This window comes from Vulpes vulpes, chromosome 16 (assembly GCF_048418805.1).
Source record: "Vulpes vulpes isolate BD-2025 chromosome 16, VulVul3, whole genome shotgun sequence".
Lineage (NCBI taxonomy): Eukaryota > Metazoa > Chordata > Mammalia > Carnivora > Canidae > Vulpes > Vulpes vulpes.
In genome coordinates, this window is record NC_132795.1 from 55,793,564 (window position 1) to 55,813,194 (window position 19,631).

The following is a 19,631-nucleotide window of genomic DNA, read 5'->3' on the forward strand; positions in this document are numbered from 1 at the left end:
AAGCCAGGGGGTCAGGTGGGAGGGGCGGGAATGCCTGCCCAAGGTCACACAGCCTGCAAGTAGATGAGCCACACCAGATCCTCCTGTGACTGCCAGGCCAGACACTCCGCCCTGGGAGCCAGGGGGCTGTGAGAGCCTGGGGTGGTGGGGCTGAGTGCCCCAGGGCAGGCAGGCTAGGGGCTGGAGAAGGGAGAGTGGGGCCCGGAGGGAGAGAGATCACAGCCAAGGCTTGTGGAGCTTGGAAGAAAGGGAACTGGGTCTGTGTGCTAGGAGAGGATGGGGAATGGGATCATCAAGAGTCTTGGGAACAAAGGAGAGAGTTCCATTGGGAAGATAATCTCTGGGCCTGGGGAGAGCTACTCTGACAACATCAGCACCCCAACCCGGCTCCCTGCTCTCGACCTCTTGGGTGACACGAGGCCACCCACCCAACCCATCGGAAGCCTGAAGAGTCACCGCCACTGGGCAGGTCCGGTGTCGCTGTCCGCGGTGCTGAACCTCCCGCCGCCTCTCCGCGGCCTGGCTAGCGGCTCGCCTCCCATCCAGACCTCTCCCTGCAGTCCAGCAGGTGGTGGGTAGGAAGGGGAACAGGGAGACTAAGGACAGGGATTATGGTGGAGGTGGCCCCAGCCAGAGGTCTTCAGGGAGAGAGACATCGTTCTCAAATAATAGCAGTGACCAAGAACACCGGAAGTGAAGATGGCTGACAAGTCGAGGAACCAAGGTGGAGTGAGATGTCTGCAAAGCTGGGCAAGTGTTGACACGCACAAATGAATCCAGGCCAGAGGGCGAAACTGGGCAGGCTGGGAGTAACATCCTCAGCAGAGTTGAACCGAAGCACTTCTAGTTTTCCTGTGTTTTTATGACCCATCTTGGTGAAAAGGCTGTGAGTTTTCACACTGTCAGAACAAACAGCCAGGACTTGTTTCCCAGGGTGCGTGGCTGTTTCATGGACTCCTCACAGCTACATCACATTTCTGACAATTTTGAAATCTTTGTTTTCCTCTGGGAATGTAGAAGAGCTGTAACCCTCTCTTTCCCATCACATGCCAGGCTCAAAAGCCTCTCTCGCTGGCACACATCTGCCCCCCAATGCTCCATTTAACACTTGCCCCATCCCTGCATGCTTACTCTGTGAGCAAAGAGTGTGTCACAGGTGTTCAAAGGAAAAGGTCTCCAATTTTTTAGATAGAAATTTACTACCTGGGCAGCCCGGGTGGCTCAGTGGTTTAGCGCCGCCTTCAGCCCAGGGCGTGATCCTGGAGACCTGGGATCGAGTCCCGCATTGGGTTCCCTGCATGGTACCTGCTTCTCCCTCTGCCTGTGTCTCTGCCTCTCTCTGTGTGTCTCTCATGAATAAATAAATAAAGTCTTGGAAAAAAAAAAGAAATTTCAAGGGTTTAAAAAAAAAAGAAAAAGAAATTTACTGCCTAAAGCAACCTTAAAGACAATTTAATACAATCTTCCCCCTCCCTACTTTGCCTCATTTTGCAGATGAGAAAAATTGAGGCTGAGAGAGGAAGGTATCTGTGCTAGGTTATCCAAAGAGATCATGGGCATCCGGAAGCTGCCTGAGACTGTGAGGAGCAAGTGGGGAAGAGGCCAGCTCTCTCTCCCAGGCCCCCAGACCCCAGCTTGGCCACACACACCCGCCCCTCAAGAGATCATCTTTGGGTTCTGGCAGAAAGATGGCCCCACCTCCCCTTCTCCACCACCCTACCTGCCAGAAGATCCCAGCCTTCAAATAATGAATGATTCCTAATTTAATTACATTTTTAATTCATTTGAGTCTCTGAGGAGCACTGAGCTAGAGTCTGAGGAAACGCTCAGTAGTTCCCAAGAGGGAGAGAGGATTTCCTTTCCTGTTTCAGAGAAGAGAGAGGGAGAAACCAGGTCCCATTTTCCTTTGGGACTGCATATGCTTCCTACTTTCCTTGCAGGCAATCCCTCCATCAGACTTGGGCTTTGGGACAAGCAAGATCTGGGCAGAGGACAGGGAGGCAGTTGGCGAGGAAGCAAGGAGCGGAGGGGAAAGTCCCCACCTGAAATTTTATTTTATTTATTTATTTTTTAATTTTTTATTTATTTATGATAGTCACAGAGAGAGAGAGAGAGAGGCAGAGACACAGGCGGAGGGAGAAGCAGGCTCCATGCACCAGGAGCCTGATGTGGGATTCGATCCCGGGTCTCCAGGATCGCGCCCTGGGCCAAAGGCAGGCGCCAAACCGCTGCGCCACCCAGGGATCCCCCCACCTGAAATTTTAAAAGACAGTCCTCACACACACACCCAGGGAGTTGGTTGCACAGACTGCCATGTACTGAAGCATCGTAATTATTGTGATCACTTCTTGAGGATCTTGTCTGACATTTTTTTTTCTCTCTTGTCGGACACTTCTCTTATCTGACTTAACTTAAACCCCACAATTTTACCATCTACTTTTTTTTGCAAAAAAGAAAATAAAGGCTCAAAGGAGAGGAAGTGACTTGCCCAAGGCCACAAGGTAGGTAAGAGGCATGACCAGGACTCAATAGTGCTCTTCTGGGCTTGAAGCCCCTGCCCACAAGCCCCACCCCCACAGGGGTCTCTATCACACACACACACACACACACACACACACACACACACATACACACATGTCTGACAAGGAATCCCAGGGGGTGTCTAATCCAAGAATGCTGACACTCTAGGGATGAACCTCCTGGAAATGTTTGTGAAATCTTGTGCTCCTGTGCAAATTTCCTCAATGAATAATAGTCACAATAATAGTAGCAAACCCAGAGTCTTTGTTATGTGCTAAGTGCCATTCTAAGTACTTCACATATTAACTCATTTAACTCCCAACAGCTTTAGACCCATTTTTCAGATGGGAAAACTGAAGCATTGAGAGGCAAATAACCTGGTTAAAGGTCACACAGCTAAAAAGCGGTGGGTTCTCAAAATCCTGCAAAGTAAGGCTTATAACCCTGATTCTAAAGATCAGGAAACAGGGTCAAAAAGGAGAGAGTGCCTCCCCCTCCAAGACCCACAGGAAGTGACCAGGCTTGAACTCACAGCCAGGTCTGACCCCAAGTCTCAGCCTCTCCACTGCACTGAGCAGGTGGGGATCTCAATTTCCATATTTCTCAAATGGGTCTGACACCCACGTCACGAATTAAGTGTGAGGACCAGATGTTAACTGGAAAAGTGCTCTGTAAATGGATGGGTACCAAAAACATGATAGCTACATTCATAAAGCACTTAGGATGTGTTCATTTAACCCTCAGGCAGGAAAAGCAACCTGCCACTGCCTGCTCCCAAACGGGCCTCCTAGCAACTCCTGCCCCAAGGAGATATCTCAAGGAGGAAAGCCTGGTAGCAGGGGGGAGGTGATGTTGGGAAGGTCTGTTTATCCGGCTGGGAGCGCAGTCCTAGGATGGAGAGATGGGAGAGTCTGAGGGTGGTTTAGAAGCTACAAGACAGATGACTCTTCTCATGTGGAGTGAAGAAAAACGGGGGAATGGCACCCCAGTTTCTAGCTGGGGTGAGACAGAGGAAAGGAGAGAAGGAGCAGTTTGGGGGAGGAGAGCAAACTCCATTTGGGACAAGTTGAGGCTGAGAGGTTGGTGGGACCCACAGGAGAAGGAGGACATGCCCAGGAGGCTGTGGAAAGCCTAGGGAGGTCCGAGCTCATGCAGGCTTGGGTGGCTTACCCAACAGCTGGTAGATTCACCAGCCCTCCTTGTACCTGTTTCTCAGGAGGGGAGTTGAGTCCAGCTACCAGGTTCCTCTGGGACATCTCCTGCCAGTGTCCACCATGCCAGGGCCCCAACAAGGGGTGGCCACAGAACTCCTCTTGGAGCAAAGCTGCCAAGGTGCACTGTCCTCAGATTAAGTTGTGCCTCCTCTCCAGGCAATTCCAGGGACATGAATTTGAGCACAGAAGTTGGTAGATTCTGTGGGCAGCAGGGTCGGACTTCACACTTCACCTCAGCTTCAAGAACTTCCCCTAAACTGAGGACTGTCCTGCCAGAGAACAGTCTTCCCACCGAAGAGTGAGCTCCCTGTGATGGGTTACAACCACAACCAACCTCCCAACCAAGCCAAGTCTTTCTGCCCCTCTTCCTGTCCTGGAATCCATGCCCACCTTGAGTCTGCTTCCCCACCTACCCCTCCAGGCTTCACCACCTCTCGGGAACACTGCCATCCTGCTCCCCCACTCTGTGCCTCAAACGCCACTCAGGCTGGGTTCCCTAAAGGTCCTTGGCATGTCGTAGGTGCTCAATAACTGTGATTTGCCTAGACAAATGGCTTGACATTCATTCATTCCTTCAACAAACATCTGTCACGCACCTACTATGTGCCCAAAACCACTGGAGGCTCTGCAGCTACAGTGAGAACAAGATACAAGAGATTTGTGGTCCTTTGTGATTGAGAAGACAGGCAACAAATAGGAATAAACAGTAAAATATCTGGTAGTCAGAAAAGAGTAAGTGAGGGGCACCTGGGGGCTCAGTCAGTTAAGCAGTGAAGCATCTGCCTTGGGCTCAGGTCATGATCTCAGGGTCCTGGGATCCAGCCCTGCATTGGGCTCCCTGCTCAGCAGGGAGCCTGTTTCTCCCTCTCCTCTGCCCCTCCCCCAGTCTGTGCTCTCTCTCTCTCTCTCTCTCTCTCTCTCTCTCTGTGTGTGTGTGTGTGTGTGTGTGTGTAAAATAAACAAAATCTGAAAGAAAAAGAAAAGAAAGAAAGAAAGAAAGAAAGAAAGAAAGAAAGAAAGAAAGAAAGAAAGAAAGAAAAAGAAAGAAAGAAAGAAGAAAGAAAGAAGAAAGAAAGAAAGAAAGAAAGAAAGAAGGAAGGAAAGAAAGAAAGAAAGAAAGAAAGAAAGAAAGAAAGAAAGAAAGAAAGAAAGAAAGAAAGAAAGAAAGAAAGAAAGAAAGAGAGAGAGAAAGAAAGAAGTTAGCAGTAAGTGCTGTGGAGAAAAGCAGCATGGAGGGGCAGCAGGAGGGGGATGGGGTGGGGTGGGGACAATAATTTAAATAGCCGCCACCTGTGGCATGATTACTGCCCCAGGCCCAAGACTCCAGACCTAACAGAAGCATCAGCCCACAGAATCCTCACAACAACCCTTTCAAGGTGGGTGCCATTACAGTTTTCATTTTGCATATGAGGAAACTAAGGCATGGGCAGGATAAATCTCTGGCCCCTGGTCCCAGCCAGCTCTGAAGCAGACCATGTGGCCTCACAGGCTGTGCTGGAAGCCACATGTTCACTGGGTTGGGGTGGGGGATGTCCCACCAAGCTGAAACCCCAAAGCTCCCCATGCCCTGGGACAGGACACCATCAGTGGGGTGTGACCCAAAAAAGCTGCATGCTTGGTTTAATGCTCTGCTGTCATTATCTTAATAACTTCTGAACAAGGGGCCCCTCATTTTTATTTTACACTGGGCTCTCCAGATATGTAGCCAGTCCTGCTCTCAGAGAAACAAGGCCTCCAACATATGCCCGCCCTGCTCCCCTCCTGTCTTCCTCCTGCCTGCCAGTCCTCATCACAGCAGCTCAATGGTCACTGTTGGCTGGTCTTCCCACCAGACTCCTTGACCATAAGAGGCAGAGCAATTCTCCTCTGTGTCTGTAAAGACCAGCATAAGGGAGACACAGCGTAGAGACTCAGGACCTATTGGCTGGATTGGACCAGCTGGCATGGGATGGAATGAGCTGGCACCTCTAATGTCCTGTGATTCCCCTCTGGCTGCCTCCTGACTCTTGGTCCTGGGCTTTTCACCCGGAGTGGCCTCTTATGACATACCCAGTTAGGGGCTCTGAGGTCCAGAGAAGTCCCTACCACTTGTCCATCCCTGTCCCCTGGACCCTCAACTCCACCCGTGTGGGCTGAACGGATTCAGACCTTTTCTTTCTTTCTTTCTTTCTTTCTTTCTTTCTTTCTTTCTTTCTTTCTTTCTTTCTTCTTTCTTTCTTTCTTCTTTCTTTCTTTCTTTCTTTCTTTCTTTCTTTCTTTCTTTCTTTCTTTCTTTTTTAAAGGATTGTATGTATTTATTCATGACAGACACACAGAGAGGCAGAGACATAGGAAGAGGGAGGAGAACCAGGCTCCATGCAAAGAGCCAGATGTGGGGCTCGAGCCGGGAGTCAAAGGCAGATGCTTAACCGCTGAGCCACCCAGGCATCCTGGATTCAGACCTTCTCATGCTTTCTCTGGGTTGGCAAAGGAGACCCAAAGGGGACTGGCTGCCTTGGATTGCCAACAAGGACATGTGGGAGGGGATAAAAGCCCCAGCCTCTGGCTCTTGTTCCTCTCTGTGCCCCCCAAGCCATTTGGGGACCTGAGGTTTTGTCCTCTATGATTGAGAAAGCCCCCAGGATCCTGGCTGGAGGCTCAGCACACCCGTAGACCTCAAGTTCCCAGCAAGGAAATTAGAGGAGCCAAGGCCCAAGGTCCATGGTCCTCTGTGATCTTTAAGCCTGAACGCTCAGGAGACTGGGGTGTTCACAGTGATGTGGGAAACAAAGGCAGAAGACAAATCAAGTTTCCTTACTCCCTACAGCCCACTGACAAGTCCTTGAAACAGGCAGAGTGACCTTCCTCTAGGAGCTCAGCTGCTTCGATGTTAATACTTGGCTAAGGGCAAAAGGCAATCCTAGCCCAACCCCCAGGATCCTGTGAGTCTACTTTAACATATAAACATTCCTTTGGAAACTTCCTTTATCTGTAAACCCCTCAAGATATGTGTTGGCAATCATCCTGCAAGCATATGACCCACCGACAGACATCTGAAGGGTCTCATGATTAAGGGTTTATCAGACAGTGAAATGACCTTATCCCAACAATAGCTAGCTCCCTCAAGGTCCTGGAAACCTTGCTTCCAAAATTCCTTAGACTCAGGCTCTCCCTAACCCCTTCCCCACATGAAAGTATATAACGGCCCAGCCACCTGTCACAACCCCAGTGCAGCTCTTTCTGCCCACGGGTCCTGTCCCCGTACTTTAATAAAACAACCCTTTTTTGCACCAAAGACAACTCAAGAATTTTTTTCTTGGCCATTGGCTTCAAACCTTAACATCTTTCCTACATCAACAAGGGAGCAGACACAGGGCCCCAGAGCCATGACAAAGCCCACTCTTCCTTGTTCTGCCTCTGTAAATGCCCCTCACACAACACAGGTCACCCCAGAGCCTCAGTCCAACCTCTGGGAGATCCTGGGGGACTCTCAGTAGGGGAACCGGAGGGGGAGGATGTTTTAGTCAGGATAGCATAGACTCTGCCGCCATAACAAATAGATCACAAAATCTCAGAGCTTTAACAGAACAATAGTTTATTGCTCAGATGGGCCATAGTCTAACTGGACAGTGCCCTGCCATCCACAGCATATTGTACCAAGGTCATGGTAGCAAGAAAAATGAGCTGGAGATTGCAAGGGATGCTTTCAAGGGCCAAGCCAGGCCCAGAATGGCATCATCCCCTCCACCAAAATTCCATCAGCCAGACCTGGGTTCTGGCCCCGCCTAATAGCAAAGGAAGCTGCGGTAGTGGGAGGGGAGATGGTGTAAACACAGAGCACTATCTGGTCTTGATTGGTGAGAAAATTAATGCACGTTCTCTGGCCTCTTCTGGGAACTGAGCCCCCATCTTGCTCTATAACAGGTCCCTCTAAGACCATCCCCCTCAGCCCACCCCTGTTCTTGCAGGAACACCAGCCTGGTGTGAAGAATTCAAAATCAATCATCAGCCACACTTCACAGCCATGCTGACCCCCCAACCCCCACCCCAGCCCTGGCATTAGCATAAGGCCACAATCACCCGGAGGTTCAGGGACTGAAAGGTTTGCACAGAACAACCCATGCTCATTCTTTCTCTGTGTCATCATTGTTAATTCATAATTTATATTCGCAGCTATTTCTAAAGAGGATTTCTTAAAAAGTAAAATAAGAGATCAGAAATAATTTAGGGAACAGAAGGGAGCTAAAATGTATTAGAAGGTTAAAACGAACATCTATTACAGTTGAATAATATAATAATGTAAGACAATAATGTAACAAATAACATTTATCATTTCAATCTGAGCTTCTCAGCTGCAGAGGCAAAAAGCGAAATCACTTCTTCCTCCATCTATTCATCCCTTCCAGCTTCTTTTGCCAACTCTCTTTTCCCTTCTCTTATTTATCCTCTTATTTTGAGTCAATCAGGGCAGAAAGACCGCACACACACCCCTCAGTTTTTAGATATCCCTACCGCTCTTGCAAGAAAAGAGCAGCAGAGTCAAATGACTCCAGGATTCATGTCAGGGAAGCGTCAGCCTGAAGAACTGAGCCTACACGCCCATGCCAACTTTCGGCTCCTAGTCCCCAGCAGAGCATGCGCTTGAACTCCAGGGCAGGACACACCTGGAGTCACACAAGGACAGTACCTCCACCAGGTGCCCTGGAACTGCGTCTGGAGGGCAGATCCCCTTCCCTGAGATCCTACACAGTAACTTTTTTTTAAAGGTTGTATTTATTTATTTCAAAGAGAGAAAGCAGGAGAGCACAAGCAGGGGGAGAGGCAGAGGGAGAGGGAGAAGTGGACTCCCCACTGAGCAGGGGGCCTGATGCAGGACTCTATGCAGGGCTCCATCCCAGGACTCTGGGATCATGACCTGAGCTGAAGGCAGATGCTTAACCAGCTGAGCTACCCAGGCACCCCTACTACACAGTAACTTGCTGAATCCCCAGGATGACCCTGCAAGAAAAGCCTATAATATTATACCCAGTTCACAGATGGAGAAACTGAGGCCAAGAAGGGGAAATGGATTTGTGTAGTTACCAGCTCCTCTTCCCTGAAGACCCAGCCTCGGGGTGGGAGCCCCCCAAGCTGTGGGTGAGATGCTGAGTTTGAGACGGGGGCCCCCAGCCTTGGTCAGGAAGGATCTGGAGATGGAGACCGGTTCCCCTCTCCCCACCCCCAGACTCTAGTTGCCATGACAACGGGGCCTCCATTCCAGCAATGTGGGAAATTTGCATTTTAATAGAGATGTAATTTGAATTAAAAAGCTGAGGCTGGAAGGGACCGAACCCTGCCCTTCCCTTTGGGAGCCAGAAACCACCCCCTGCCCAAACCTGACCTGCCCCTTGCTACCACCACTCTCCTGGGGCCCGTTCCTGCTGTGCACTTGGGGACCCTAAGCCTCCACCCTCCCAGCAGAGAAGGGACTTATTCAAGGTCTCACAGTGAGGCCAAGTCCCCAGAGTCTGGGCTCCAACCACTCTGCCTCTGGGACCCCCCACCATCTGACTCCCTCCCTGCTGGGGAGTTCTCAGGATACAAGTTGGCCAGGAGGGGTATTGGCTGGCTGAGGGCCACTGAAGTCCTCCCCTGAGGCTTCCAAGTTCGCCCTTTCCTCTCTCTCTAACTTCTTGACATCACAGTGACCCTGGGGACCTGGCAGGGCCAGGGCGGTCCCCTCCTACCTTAATCCAGAGGGAACCGAGGCCCAAGTAGGTAAGAATGTGCCAGAGTTGCATAGCAGCTTAGTGGTAGAGCTGTGTTGGGCAGGTCAGGATCAAGCCTAATATTAAAAAGACCCGACCTTTGACCCCTACCCAGACTCCTGGTCTGACCCCAGATCTCCATGGAGAATTTCCAGCAGCTTCTTCCTGTATATCTACTATGTTCTTAAAAGTGATGGGGCCAACAATTTTCTTTTCAAATCATTGAAAAGAATCCATTCTCCCTCCGTCTGGACTCCCCAGATGAGGCTGCTGTCCCTGGGGCCTATATGTGGGCCAAGACCCTGAACCCTGCAAACCCCTCAAGGAGCATTTGCTAGGAGTGTAACACAAATGTGTGAGCATTACACAGCATTCACCCGGCACCACCTCCCTGAGCACCACCTGCCTCCTAGTCTGTGCTCTGCAGATGCTTGTTGAGTGAACAGATGATCCAATGTCCAACCCACTGCTGAACTTTCCACGCGGCCTCTCATTGCACCCTCCAACAGACCTGGGAGGGACACACCACCAGTCCCCCAAAACCCCACTCAGAGAGGTGTTGTAGCATCCCCGGGCCACACACCAGAAAGTGGCAAAGGCTGCATTTGAATGCACACCTGCTAACTCCAGGCTCTCAAGCATTACTCTCTGTAAGCCTCAAACCTCCTCATGTGCTGACCACAAGAGCACAGAGTTCTGGTGGCTACAAACATATGCAGGTCATACATGTGGATGTGGGCACAGGTTCCCCAAGAACACTGCTGGCACTTAGGGCCATCATTTATTTACAAACATATGGCACTCACTCTATGCTCAGTTTTCCTTTTTTTTTTTTTTTTTTTTTTTTAAGATTTTATTTATTTGAGAAAGAGGAGGGGCAGAGGGAGAGAGAAGCTGAGCAGGGATCTAAACTCAGGCCTAGATCCCAGGGATCCAAATCCTGGGATCATGACTTAAGCTGAAAACAGATGCCCCAATTGACTGAGCCACCCAGGCACCCCCCAGTTTTCCTTTCTAAGCTCTTTGCACCTAATCCCCACAGCAACCCTACGTAGGAGGTAAGAACTATTATTATATTCAACTCACAGATGGGGAAACCGAAGCACAAAGAGGTTGTGTGACTTACCCAAGGTCACACAGGTACTGAATGAAAAAGCCAGAATTTGAACCTGCACAGCCTGGTTCCAGAATCCAAGCTCCCCCCAGACCTCAGGATCTCTGGCCCACCCCGCCCTCAGCCCTGTGAGGAGGGCTGGACAATACTTCTCAAAGCCTAGCATGAAGAGGGGGAAACAGGCCCAGAGAAGGAAGGTGGCTTACTTGTAGGTACACGGCTGTGTGAGACAGTCTGTGGAACCTTGCGCATCTGTGTCAGCCTCAGACCCCTGGGGACACTACTGCCCCCAGCTCTGCCCTTGATCTGGGAAACGAAGGCATGACAGTGTGGTCAGGAGGGAACGACACGAAACACAAGCATCACCTTTTAGAAAATAAAACCCAAGAGACCCTGAGACGGACAGGGGAGACCAGAGCCCCCCCCCCCCCCATACACACACACATCAACTGAGAACCAGAGAGGGCAGAAATGGATTCTTTCTGGAGCTCGTAGGTAAACACACTTCAAAGCCACAGAGGGCAGGAGGCAGAGGCAGAGGCAGAGGCCTCAGCAGTAACTCCGGGCAGGCGGCGCAGACAAGGGAGGGCTGGACACGTGGGGACTGGCAATCACCACTCGGAAAGGCAATTGGAAAATCCAATTTGGGTTTTCAATTTGAAGGTGGAGAGAGGCCAGGAGCTTGGGGGCTGGGGGGACGACTGAGGGAGAGATGGAAAGAGGGAGGACTCAGGGACAGACAAGGGAGGACGAAGGCACGGAGAGAAGGACAAGGAGACAGAGCCACAGAGACAGAAGAGAGATGGGGAGAGGGAAGCAAAAGCAAAGCACAGGATGCCAGGTGTCCCCCCAAAAACAGACTCACCCTTGCACATACACACACACACGCACACACTCATGTACTCACATACACACTCTTGCTCAGGACTCAGAGACCCAGGTTCTAGTCCTGCCTCTACTCTTGAAGTGCTGTGTGACCTTGCAGAACACCCAGCTTCCCTCTGAGCCTTTGATCCCTCTGAGGCCTGGTGAGATTAAGCTGGTTCCAGGAAGGCCAGGAAGGAGACAGGGATGGAGCAAGTGGGTGACAGGGGACAGGAAGGCAGCAACCTCCTAGGAGCCTCCCTCCTGCCCAGAATGGGGTGCACCTCTGTAATACTCGCTGCAAACAGGCAGTGGGCGCTTACCCTCCAGCCCGTCCTGGGTGCTTCACCAAGATTAATTTACCTGCTCCTCACTCTCACTGTTTTAGGGAGCTAAACCCCATTTAACAGATTAGGAAACTGAGGCACTCTCTGCGAAGGGACTGCCTAGTGTCATTGGGGCCTTCCCAGCAGTGAGTGCCAGCCTGCTGCCATTTACACCGCTTTTCAGAGGGAGACCTCAACCTCCTCTTCCTCCTCCTCCTCCTCCTCCCTGCTCCCCTGCCGGCAGCCCGGCCCAGCCCGGTGGCTCGAGCTCCGCGGGCCCAGGAGGGGTGTGTAGCTCCAGCTCGGAAGGCCGCCAAGGCAAGGACTGCAAGAAGCCGCGGCCACGCGGTGCTGCGTGCAAAGAGCCAGCTGGGGCCCAAGGTGCTCTGACCCCACACTCCTACCCCGAACCCCAACCCGGATCGCTGAGGCGCGCGGTGCAAGAAAGCTGTCCTGCGGCGCCACCTAGTGGCCACGAGGCCGCCTGGCCCCTCCAGAGGTTGAGCTGAGGACGCCGCAGGAAGGCAGTGACTGGCGTCCCTGTCCGCTGGGACGTTGGAATACGAAGCCTCCTCCACCTGGGGATCCTGTGCTGACCATCCCAGATGGGGGGGGGGGGGGGGCAGGGGCGGGGGGCGGGGCGTCCTTTGCCCTCCTGAGAGACTCACACATCCTACAGTCACCTGTCCATGCCTACCTAGCCTCCCACAGGCCTCCCAAACTCAACCTTCATCCGTCTGATTTGTACATTTATGGAGTGCTTACTACATGTTCCAGGAGCTAGAGAGAGAACTATGAACAAAACGAAGATTCCTGCCCTTGTGGAGTTTACAGTGGGGCATGGGTGGGAAAGGGGAAAAGACAATTAGTTATAAACATAATAAGAAAACAATCTAACTCTTTTAGAAACAAATAAAAAGAGCATCTTTGACAACGTAACTCGGTTCCATGACCACCCCCCCCCCACACACACACACACAGGGTCCTTAAGGCAAGTTCACGGAGTCCTTTGCCAATTAGATCACCCTACCTTGGAGTGTCTGGGTAGCTCAGTCGATTAAATGTCTGCCTTTGGCTCAGGTCATGATTCTGGGGTCTTGGGATGGAGCCCCACATCAGGCTCCCTGCTCAGTGGGGAGTCTGCTTCTCCCTCTGCCTGCCACTCCCCCTGCTTGTGCTCGCTCTCTCTCCATCAAAACAAAACAAAACAAAACAAAAAACAAAACCTTAAAAAAAAAAAAAAACACCTTTCCTTGGTCACTCCTCTGGTGCCAGTCCTGTCCCAGGTAATGTACCCTCACTGAAGGTACATCTCCTCTTCTTCAGAGATGTCTTGATCCTGTGGGCTTGTCAGGCCCCACCCCGCAGCACAGCACTATTCTCCTCGACACTGGTGCAGGTTACAGCACACACACACTCAGGTCAGGCTCTATGTCTTCATTTCCAGCTCAGACACCAACACGTGTCTGTGTGTGGGACAGAGAGAGAGAGACCTGGACAGGTTCCTTTGGGTGGTGGGAGGTAAATGAGTTAACAAATGTAAACAGGGGACACCTGGGTGGCTCAGCGGTTGAGCGTCTGCCTTTGACCCAGGCCGTGATCCCAGAGTTCTGGGATTGAGTCCCACATGGGCCTCCCTGCAGGGAGCCTGCTTCTCCCTCTGCCTGTGTCTCTGCCTCTCTCTCTCTCTGTGTGTGTCTCTCATGAATAAATAAGTAGAATCTTAAAAAAAAAAAATGTAAACAGTACCTTGACACCTTGACATACTATTTGCTATTATTAACATCTATTTTGGTGTTCTCTCCCCTGAGGACTAGCTGATGGACGTCAGACAGTGAGGCCCGCCCAGCAGGTCCAGCTGAGTCATCTCTATGCCCCACTCTCAACAGTGCAGGCCCTCAAATCATACTTCTTGTCATTCACCACTCATTTTTTGAGTGCCTTCTGCATGCCAGGTACTGGGCTAGGAGCTGCGGGTGGAGCTGTGAACAAGGCAAGGTTCTTCCCCACTGTAAGAAGAGTCATTTCTGGGCTCAAATTTCTTGGTCTAAGAGACTCTACAGGGATCCCTGGGTGGCGCAGTGGTTTAGCGCCTGCCTTTGGCCCAGGGCGCGATCCTGGAGACCTGGGATCAAATCCCACGTCGGGCTCCTGGTGCATGGAGCCTGCTTCTCTCTCTCTGTGACTATCATAAATAAAAAAAATAAGAGACTTTACACTCTTAAAAAATTTTCAAAAAAAAAAAAAATTCAGGATCCCAGAGAGTTTTTCCATGTGTAAATACCTATTGATATTTACCACTATGAGAAACTAAGACTGAGAAAATTTTAATTTTTAAAATTTAATAAGTTAACAAAATGTATTAATTCATGGGGCACCTGGGTGGCTCGGTGGTTAAGCGTCTGCCTTGGGCTCAGGTCGTGATCCTGGGGTCCTGGGATCAGTCTCACATCAGGGGAGCCTGCTTCTCCCTCTGCCTGTGTCTCTGCCTCTCTGTGTGTGTGTGTGTGTCTCTCATGAATAAATAAATAAATAAATAAAATCTTTTTAAAAATATTAATTCATTTTTTAAAAGTCAATAGCAGGGATCTCTGGGTGGCGCAGCGGTTTACCGCCTGCCTTTGGCCCAGGGCGCGATCCTGGAGACCCGGGATCGAATCCCACATTGGGCTCCCGGTGCATGGAGCCTGCCTGTGTCTCTGCCTCTCTGTCTCTGTGACTATCATACATAAATTAAAAAAAATAAAAGTCAAAAAAAAAAAAAAAAAGTCAATAGCAAACCCATTGCATGGTATAAATAATGAGCTGTGGGAGACCCAGTGGCCCGGTGACCTTATTGTCAGACATACTCTTTTTTTCCGGCCTTATGTGAAATATTTCTAATGAAATAGTTGTATCTTCCAAACACGGGCGGCGAACCACTGATAGGGTTTTGCATTTTTGCAAACCTCTTCTCATGTCCGACTTAATGGAAGACAGCTGGATTCTCAACCATACTCGACCTGTGCGATATGCTGCTTCGGTTGATGTTTGGAGAAAAAAGAATCCGGCTGTACACTTCGCTTTATCGAAAAACTTGGTAATGCAGAAAAACCCTCGGGCACCACGAAGCCGCGGGTCTCTGAGCCGCAGGACCCACCCGCCAGGGAGGGTAACCGACCGCTCCCGGGAGTGGGCGTGGCCTTGTGCGCCAGGGGCCGGCTGGGTTGGGATTGGACAACAAATGCGTCCTTCGGCAGGTTGGCCCCGCCCCCGAACCCGCCCCTATTTCCTCTCTGTAGTGAAGCGGCGACTCCACGCGCAGGCGTCCTAAGGCAGGCGGGCACTTCCGGCCACTCGCTCCGGAACCTTCTGTTCCCGCTCGGGTTTCCGCGGAGACCAAGAGGGCGGCCAAGGCGGAAGTACCCTGAGTGTGTGGGCGGAGCTAGGTGCAGCCATGTCGGCGGCCCTGCTGCGGCGGGGCCTGGAGCTGCTGGGGGCGCCGGAGGGTGAGGCGGGCCTGGCCCGGGACGCGCGGCGCGGGCGGAGGGGCAGCGGGGGCAGCGGGGGCGGCGGGCAGGACCCCTGAGGGTGCGGGACGCTCCAAGCCAGACGTGGCGCGGGCGGGACGGAAGACTTGCGCGCCCCGTCAGCCGGGTCCGCCCGTCTCTCCCTTCTCCTGCAGCCCCCCAGGGCGCCCCGGGCCAGGCCAAGCCTAGCGGGGCCCGGGCCAAGCGGGGCCGGAAGGCGAAGGCGACCCAAGCCCAGAAACTGCGGAACTCGGCCAAGGGGAAGGTGCCCAAGTCCGCGCTCGGTGAGCTGGGGAGGGGGCGGCCCCTGGGGAGGAGGCGCTGGAGGCTGAGCTCGAGAGGCCGCCGGGCATTGCCTGGGGTGCTCCGGGCGCGGACGAAGCACGTCGTCCCGGCCGCCCGCGCCGCCGCCCGAGTGGGGAGAGGAGCCGCGAAGAGCTTCCGAATCAGGCTGCGCAGTAAGGCGGGGGGCGGCGGCGGGGCCGGAGGATCAAAAGCCAAATCAGAGTCAGGCTGCGCAGTAAGGCGGGGGGCGGCGGCCGGGCCGGAGGATCAAAAGCCAAATCAGACCTCTGTGCGCGCGCGACGGTTAAGGCCGAACCTGAGGGAGGTGTGAGAGTGAGCCACGGGAAGAGCTCCCGAGAAGATCGCGAGGCAGGGTTGGGAGAAGTTCGTGGCTTTGAGCACTGGCAAGACAGAAGCCTGGAAAAGATGCTGTTCCAAATCCTGCATAAAGAAGCGATCACCCCCCCCCCCCAAAAAGAAGCGATCACCCTGTGAGGTCAGCGCTGTCATTACCCCCATTCCTCAGATGCAGAAACGGGCACCTGCCCAGGTGGTACAGGTAGAAACCAGGGAGCGCTGTCTGCAGAGATGCGCTCTCACTGGCTGCCTTTCCGTTGCGAGACACTGTAGACTGCGCGGCCACGATGGTGCGGGGATGATTGCTGGGGGGGGGGGCGGGGATGTGGTGAAGACGGGGAGCGCTGATGAGCGGCAGTGCTGAATTGGCTGAGGATGGAGGATAAAGAGGGAACAGAGCCCAGAACAGAGCTGTTTCCAGGAGAGCATCCTTGGAGATATGATGCCACCTAATGGGAGGGACAGGTGCGGGCTGGATGCTGGGGTCTTAGGACATGTGGCAGGGCCTGGTGAGCTCCGGGTGTGTCTTTGAATGGCCGGGGCCTGGTACATAAAGGATGTTCAGGGGTTTGTTGAACTGTGAATTCCAAGCAGGAAACAGCACGAGCCAAAGTGTGGAGGCAGGAAAGTGAGACGCGATTGAGCAGCAGCGATGCTGGTGTGAGACGGGAGCATAGGGTGCCACGGGTCACCTTAATCGCAGCCCTTGTCCCACCACCCTGTCACACTGCATTGCAAGTGATGAGGGGACTCTTGAGCCACCGCTGTGGCTGCCACCTTGCTGTGGGCGGCATCATCTCTTACCTGGCTTATTTTAAAAGCCTTTTAAAACCGCCACTCCCAGGGATCCCTGGGTGGCTCAGCAGTTTAGCGCCTGCCTTTGGCCCAGGGCACAATCCTGGAGTCCTGGGATCGAGTCCCACGTCGGGCTCCCGGCATGGAGCCTGCTTCTCCCTCCTCCTGTGTCTCTGCCTCTCTCTCTCTCTCTTTGTGTGACTATCATAAATAAATAAATAAATCTTTAAAAAAAAAAAAAGCCACTCCCCCACCTGGTAATACTGTTCTCACCACAGCAGCCAGTGATCCAGTGAAGTCCCCCCACACCCTCCAATGGCTTTCATCGGACTTGGTACCTAATGAGGCCCCGCATGGTCTGCCCCCCGCATGGTCTGCCCCCCTCCGTCTTCTCTCCTCCTGCTCTCCCCTCCCCGGTCTAGCCATATTCTGTTCTCCAAACACAAGGATCACACTTCTTCAGGTTCTTTGCACTGGCTGTTCCCTCTGCTTAGAATACTCTTCCCACACTCCCTCCCTTGAGTTTTTGCTAAAACGTCATTTCACTAAGGCCTGCTCAGACCCACCTATTTAGAATTGCAACCCTCCACCCCTGACATTCCTCATTTCTCTTCACTGTGGCATTTTTCTTCATAAAACATATCACTCTCTAAAATACTATTTACCTTGCTTATTGTGTTTCTTTGCTCTGGACTGTAAGCTCCACGAGGGCTGGAGTTTCTGTCTGTTTTCTGCTGTATGCCCTGCATGTAGACCAGTGTCTGACAGTAAATGCTCAGGACTTGTTTGTTGCAATAGTCGCTTGAGGATCTGGGAGCCAGGGGCTGAGGGGGTGCTTTCTGTAGGATCATGTGGAGAGTAGACTTGATAGAAGAGGGCCCGGGGTGCTGGAGTTAACCCAGGGTGGGACACAGGGCCTTTGGCATGGCTGGTAGGGGGTGGGGAAGAGCTGTCAGGAGGGGACTCAGAGGCTTCCCAGGAGTACCTCTGAAATGATGCCCCCCTGCCTGCCATCCACAGCTGAGTTCCAGAAGCAAGAGTGTCAAGGCTACCTCGGAGTCAACCTGAAGTTTATGACCAGCGCAAGAAGTACAGTGGCTGAGTCAGTCACCCAGCAGGTTTGTTAGAGGGGTGGGCTATGGGACCAGAACCTGGGTGGGGAGAGCCAAGGCTGTTTCTGAGACTTGTGGGAGTCTCTGCCCTAATCACAGAGCAGAGGTCGGGCCACCCCTCTGGAAGGTGGAGAGCAGAGCAGGGCTGTTGGAGGCTGGGCCTGGCCTAACTTCCCTATGAGCCTGTGGGCCTGGTTTGTTCCTCTAAGTGGAAATGGTGTAGCTAGTGAAAGGGTAGCACTTAGTAAGCTGTGGTCGTGTAGCTCCAAGGGGCTGTCTCCTCATTTGCAGAGAGATACCACCCAGGGATCCTAACACCTCCCCCCCTCCCACCCCACATCCCCAGATTGTGCGCCAGAACCGGGGCCGCAAGGCCTGTGACCGGCCTGTAGCCAAGAAGAAAAAGAAGAAGGAGGCTGAAGGCACCGTGTTCACCGAGGAAGATTTCCAGAAGTTCCAGCAGGAATACTTCGGCAGCTAGGCTTCCAGGAGAACACAGCAGGGAAGGTGCTCAGGCCATCTCCTCCTCTGGCCTCACAGCCTCTCCTGGCCCCTGGCCCCTGCTAAGCTGCTGGCCTGGCACAGGGAAGCCTTCGGGCCAGAGCCAGGGCAGGGTGGTTAGCATGGAGCTGGTGAGCTGGAAGCCCTGGGGAGGATATGCACTCAGACCAGAGCTGACATCTGCAGGCTTGGAAGGAGCCGTCTACCTTCTGGAAAATATTTCTGACTGTTTTGTTTGCTTTGGCCCAAGTGAGGCCGGATACTAGCCCTCGGGGCCATACCTCTAGGAGCAGGAGGGTTGCTGGGCAGGCTTCCAGGGCCTAATAAATGTGGACTCAAGAGCAGTGTGTGCTGCTAATCTACTTTATGGGGTGTCTCCCATCTCCTCCGGCACTGGGGGGCCTTTCCCCATCTCCCATGATCCTTTTGTTCTGAGTCAGATTTCCTCTGGTCCAGCCCCAGAGCAACTGGTGCCCTGGAGAACACCTCACCCAGCATCTGCTGATGGGCCTGAGAGGAGCCCTCCTCCCCTGGAGGTGGCGGCCCCAGCTGATAAGACAGCCCTGGAGACAGACATAGTATCTGCGGGGGCTGGGGACTTCGTTGCAGAGCAGTCAGCTTGGGGTTCAGGAAGCAGGGGCATGGCTGGTTTGTGCTCTGGGATGGGGTGGGGAGGGGTCAACTCAGGAAGTGACCTCAAGAAGCAGGGCGTCATACTCTGCCCAAGCGGGAAGCTGGGGCTGCACCCCTGTGAGGGCAGGCTGGACCCCTTATAGCAGGCACGTGCCAGGGATGGGCACATGTTGAGCGAGAGCATGAGTGTGTGGATATGCTGGCTGGATGGGTCTTCGGTGTGGAGGAAACCTTCCCCTTCTGCTCTGGGCAGCTCCGTCCAGCTCTGCTCCCCTGTGTGGTCATGGCGTTGCCTAGCGGAGGACTGCTGAGGGGCCCCTGTGGCCGCTCAGCTGGGAGCCACCATCTGCCAGCCCCATGCTGGGTCCTTCTGGCCAGCAGGGAGCAGGCTCCACCCCCCACAGCCCGGGGTCCGCTCCTGGTGGTTGACCAGCTCTCCATCTGAAGCGAGGACCACAGGGGACCTGTGTGTAGGGGCCTCCGGGAGGGGAGGGTGCTGTGGTGCCAGCCCTTAGGGACCAGCCTGCCCCACATGGGCCTGTTCCACGGAAGGGCTCCTGCCTGCTGAGCTCTAACAGCCGCCTTGGGGGGAGAGGCAAACTTGGATATCCTCAGAGTCTCCTCCCGTCCGCCTCAGCCTCTCAGCAAGAAGCTGGCTCGGCTGCGCAGGTGCCC

The 19,631-nt window shown here is 53.1% G+C and overlaps 1 protein-coding gene across 1 annotated transcript; it reads left to right on the plus strand.

The window, feature by feature from the left end:
• Positions 1-15,102: 15,102 nt before the first annotated feature.
• On the plus strand, positions 15,103-18,664 carry RPS19BP1 (ribosomal protein S19 binding protein 1). Its single transcript, XM_026017387.2, has 4 exons — positions 15,103-15,252; positions 15,429-15,557; positions 17,731-17,828; positions 18,169-18,664. Exons 1-4 carry the CDS (start codon positions 15,201-15,203, stop codon positions 18,301-18,303), a joined length of 414 nt encoding a protein of 137 aa, XP_025873172.1. The 5' UTR covers positions 15,103-15,200; the 3' UTR covers positions 18,304-18,664.
• Positions 18,665-19,631: the final 967 nt, after the last annotated feature.

Bases quoted from the DNA above. Each gene is read 5' to 3' on its own strand.
- RPS19BP1 (XM_026017387.2), top strand. From the start codon at position 15,201: ATGTCGGCGGCCCTGCTGCGGCGGGGCCTGGAGCTGCTGGGGGCGCCG. The intron at 15,253-15,428 runs GTGAGGCGGGCC...CTTCTCCTGCAG, and splicing joins GCTGCTGGGGGCGCCGGAGG to CCCCCCAGGGCGCCCCGGGC. The intron at 15,558-17,730 runs GTGAGCTGGGGA...TGCCATCCACAG, and splicing joins GGTGCCCAAGTCCGCGCTCG to CTGAGTTCCAGAAGCAAGAG.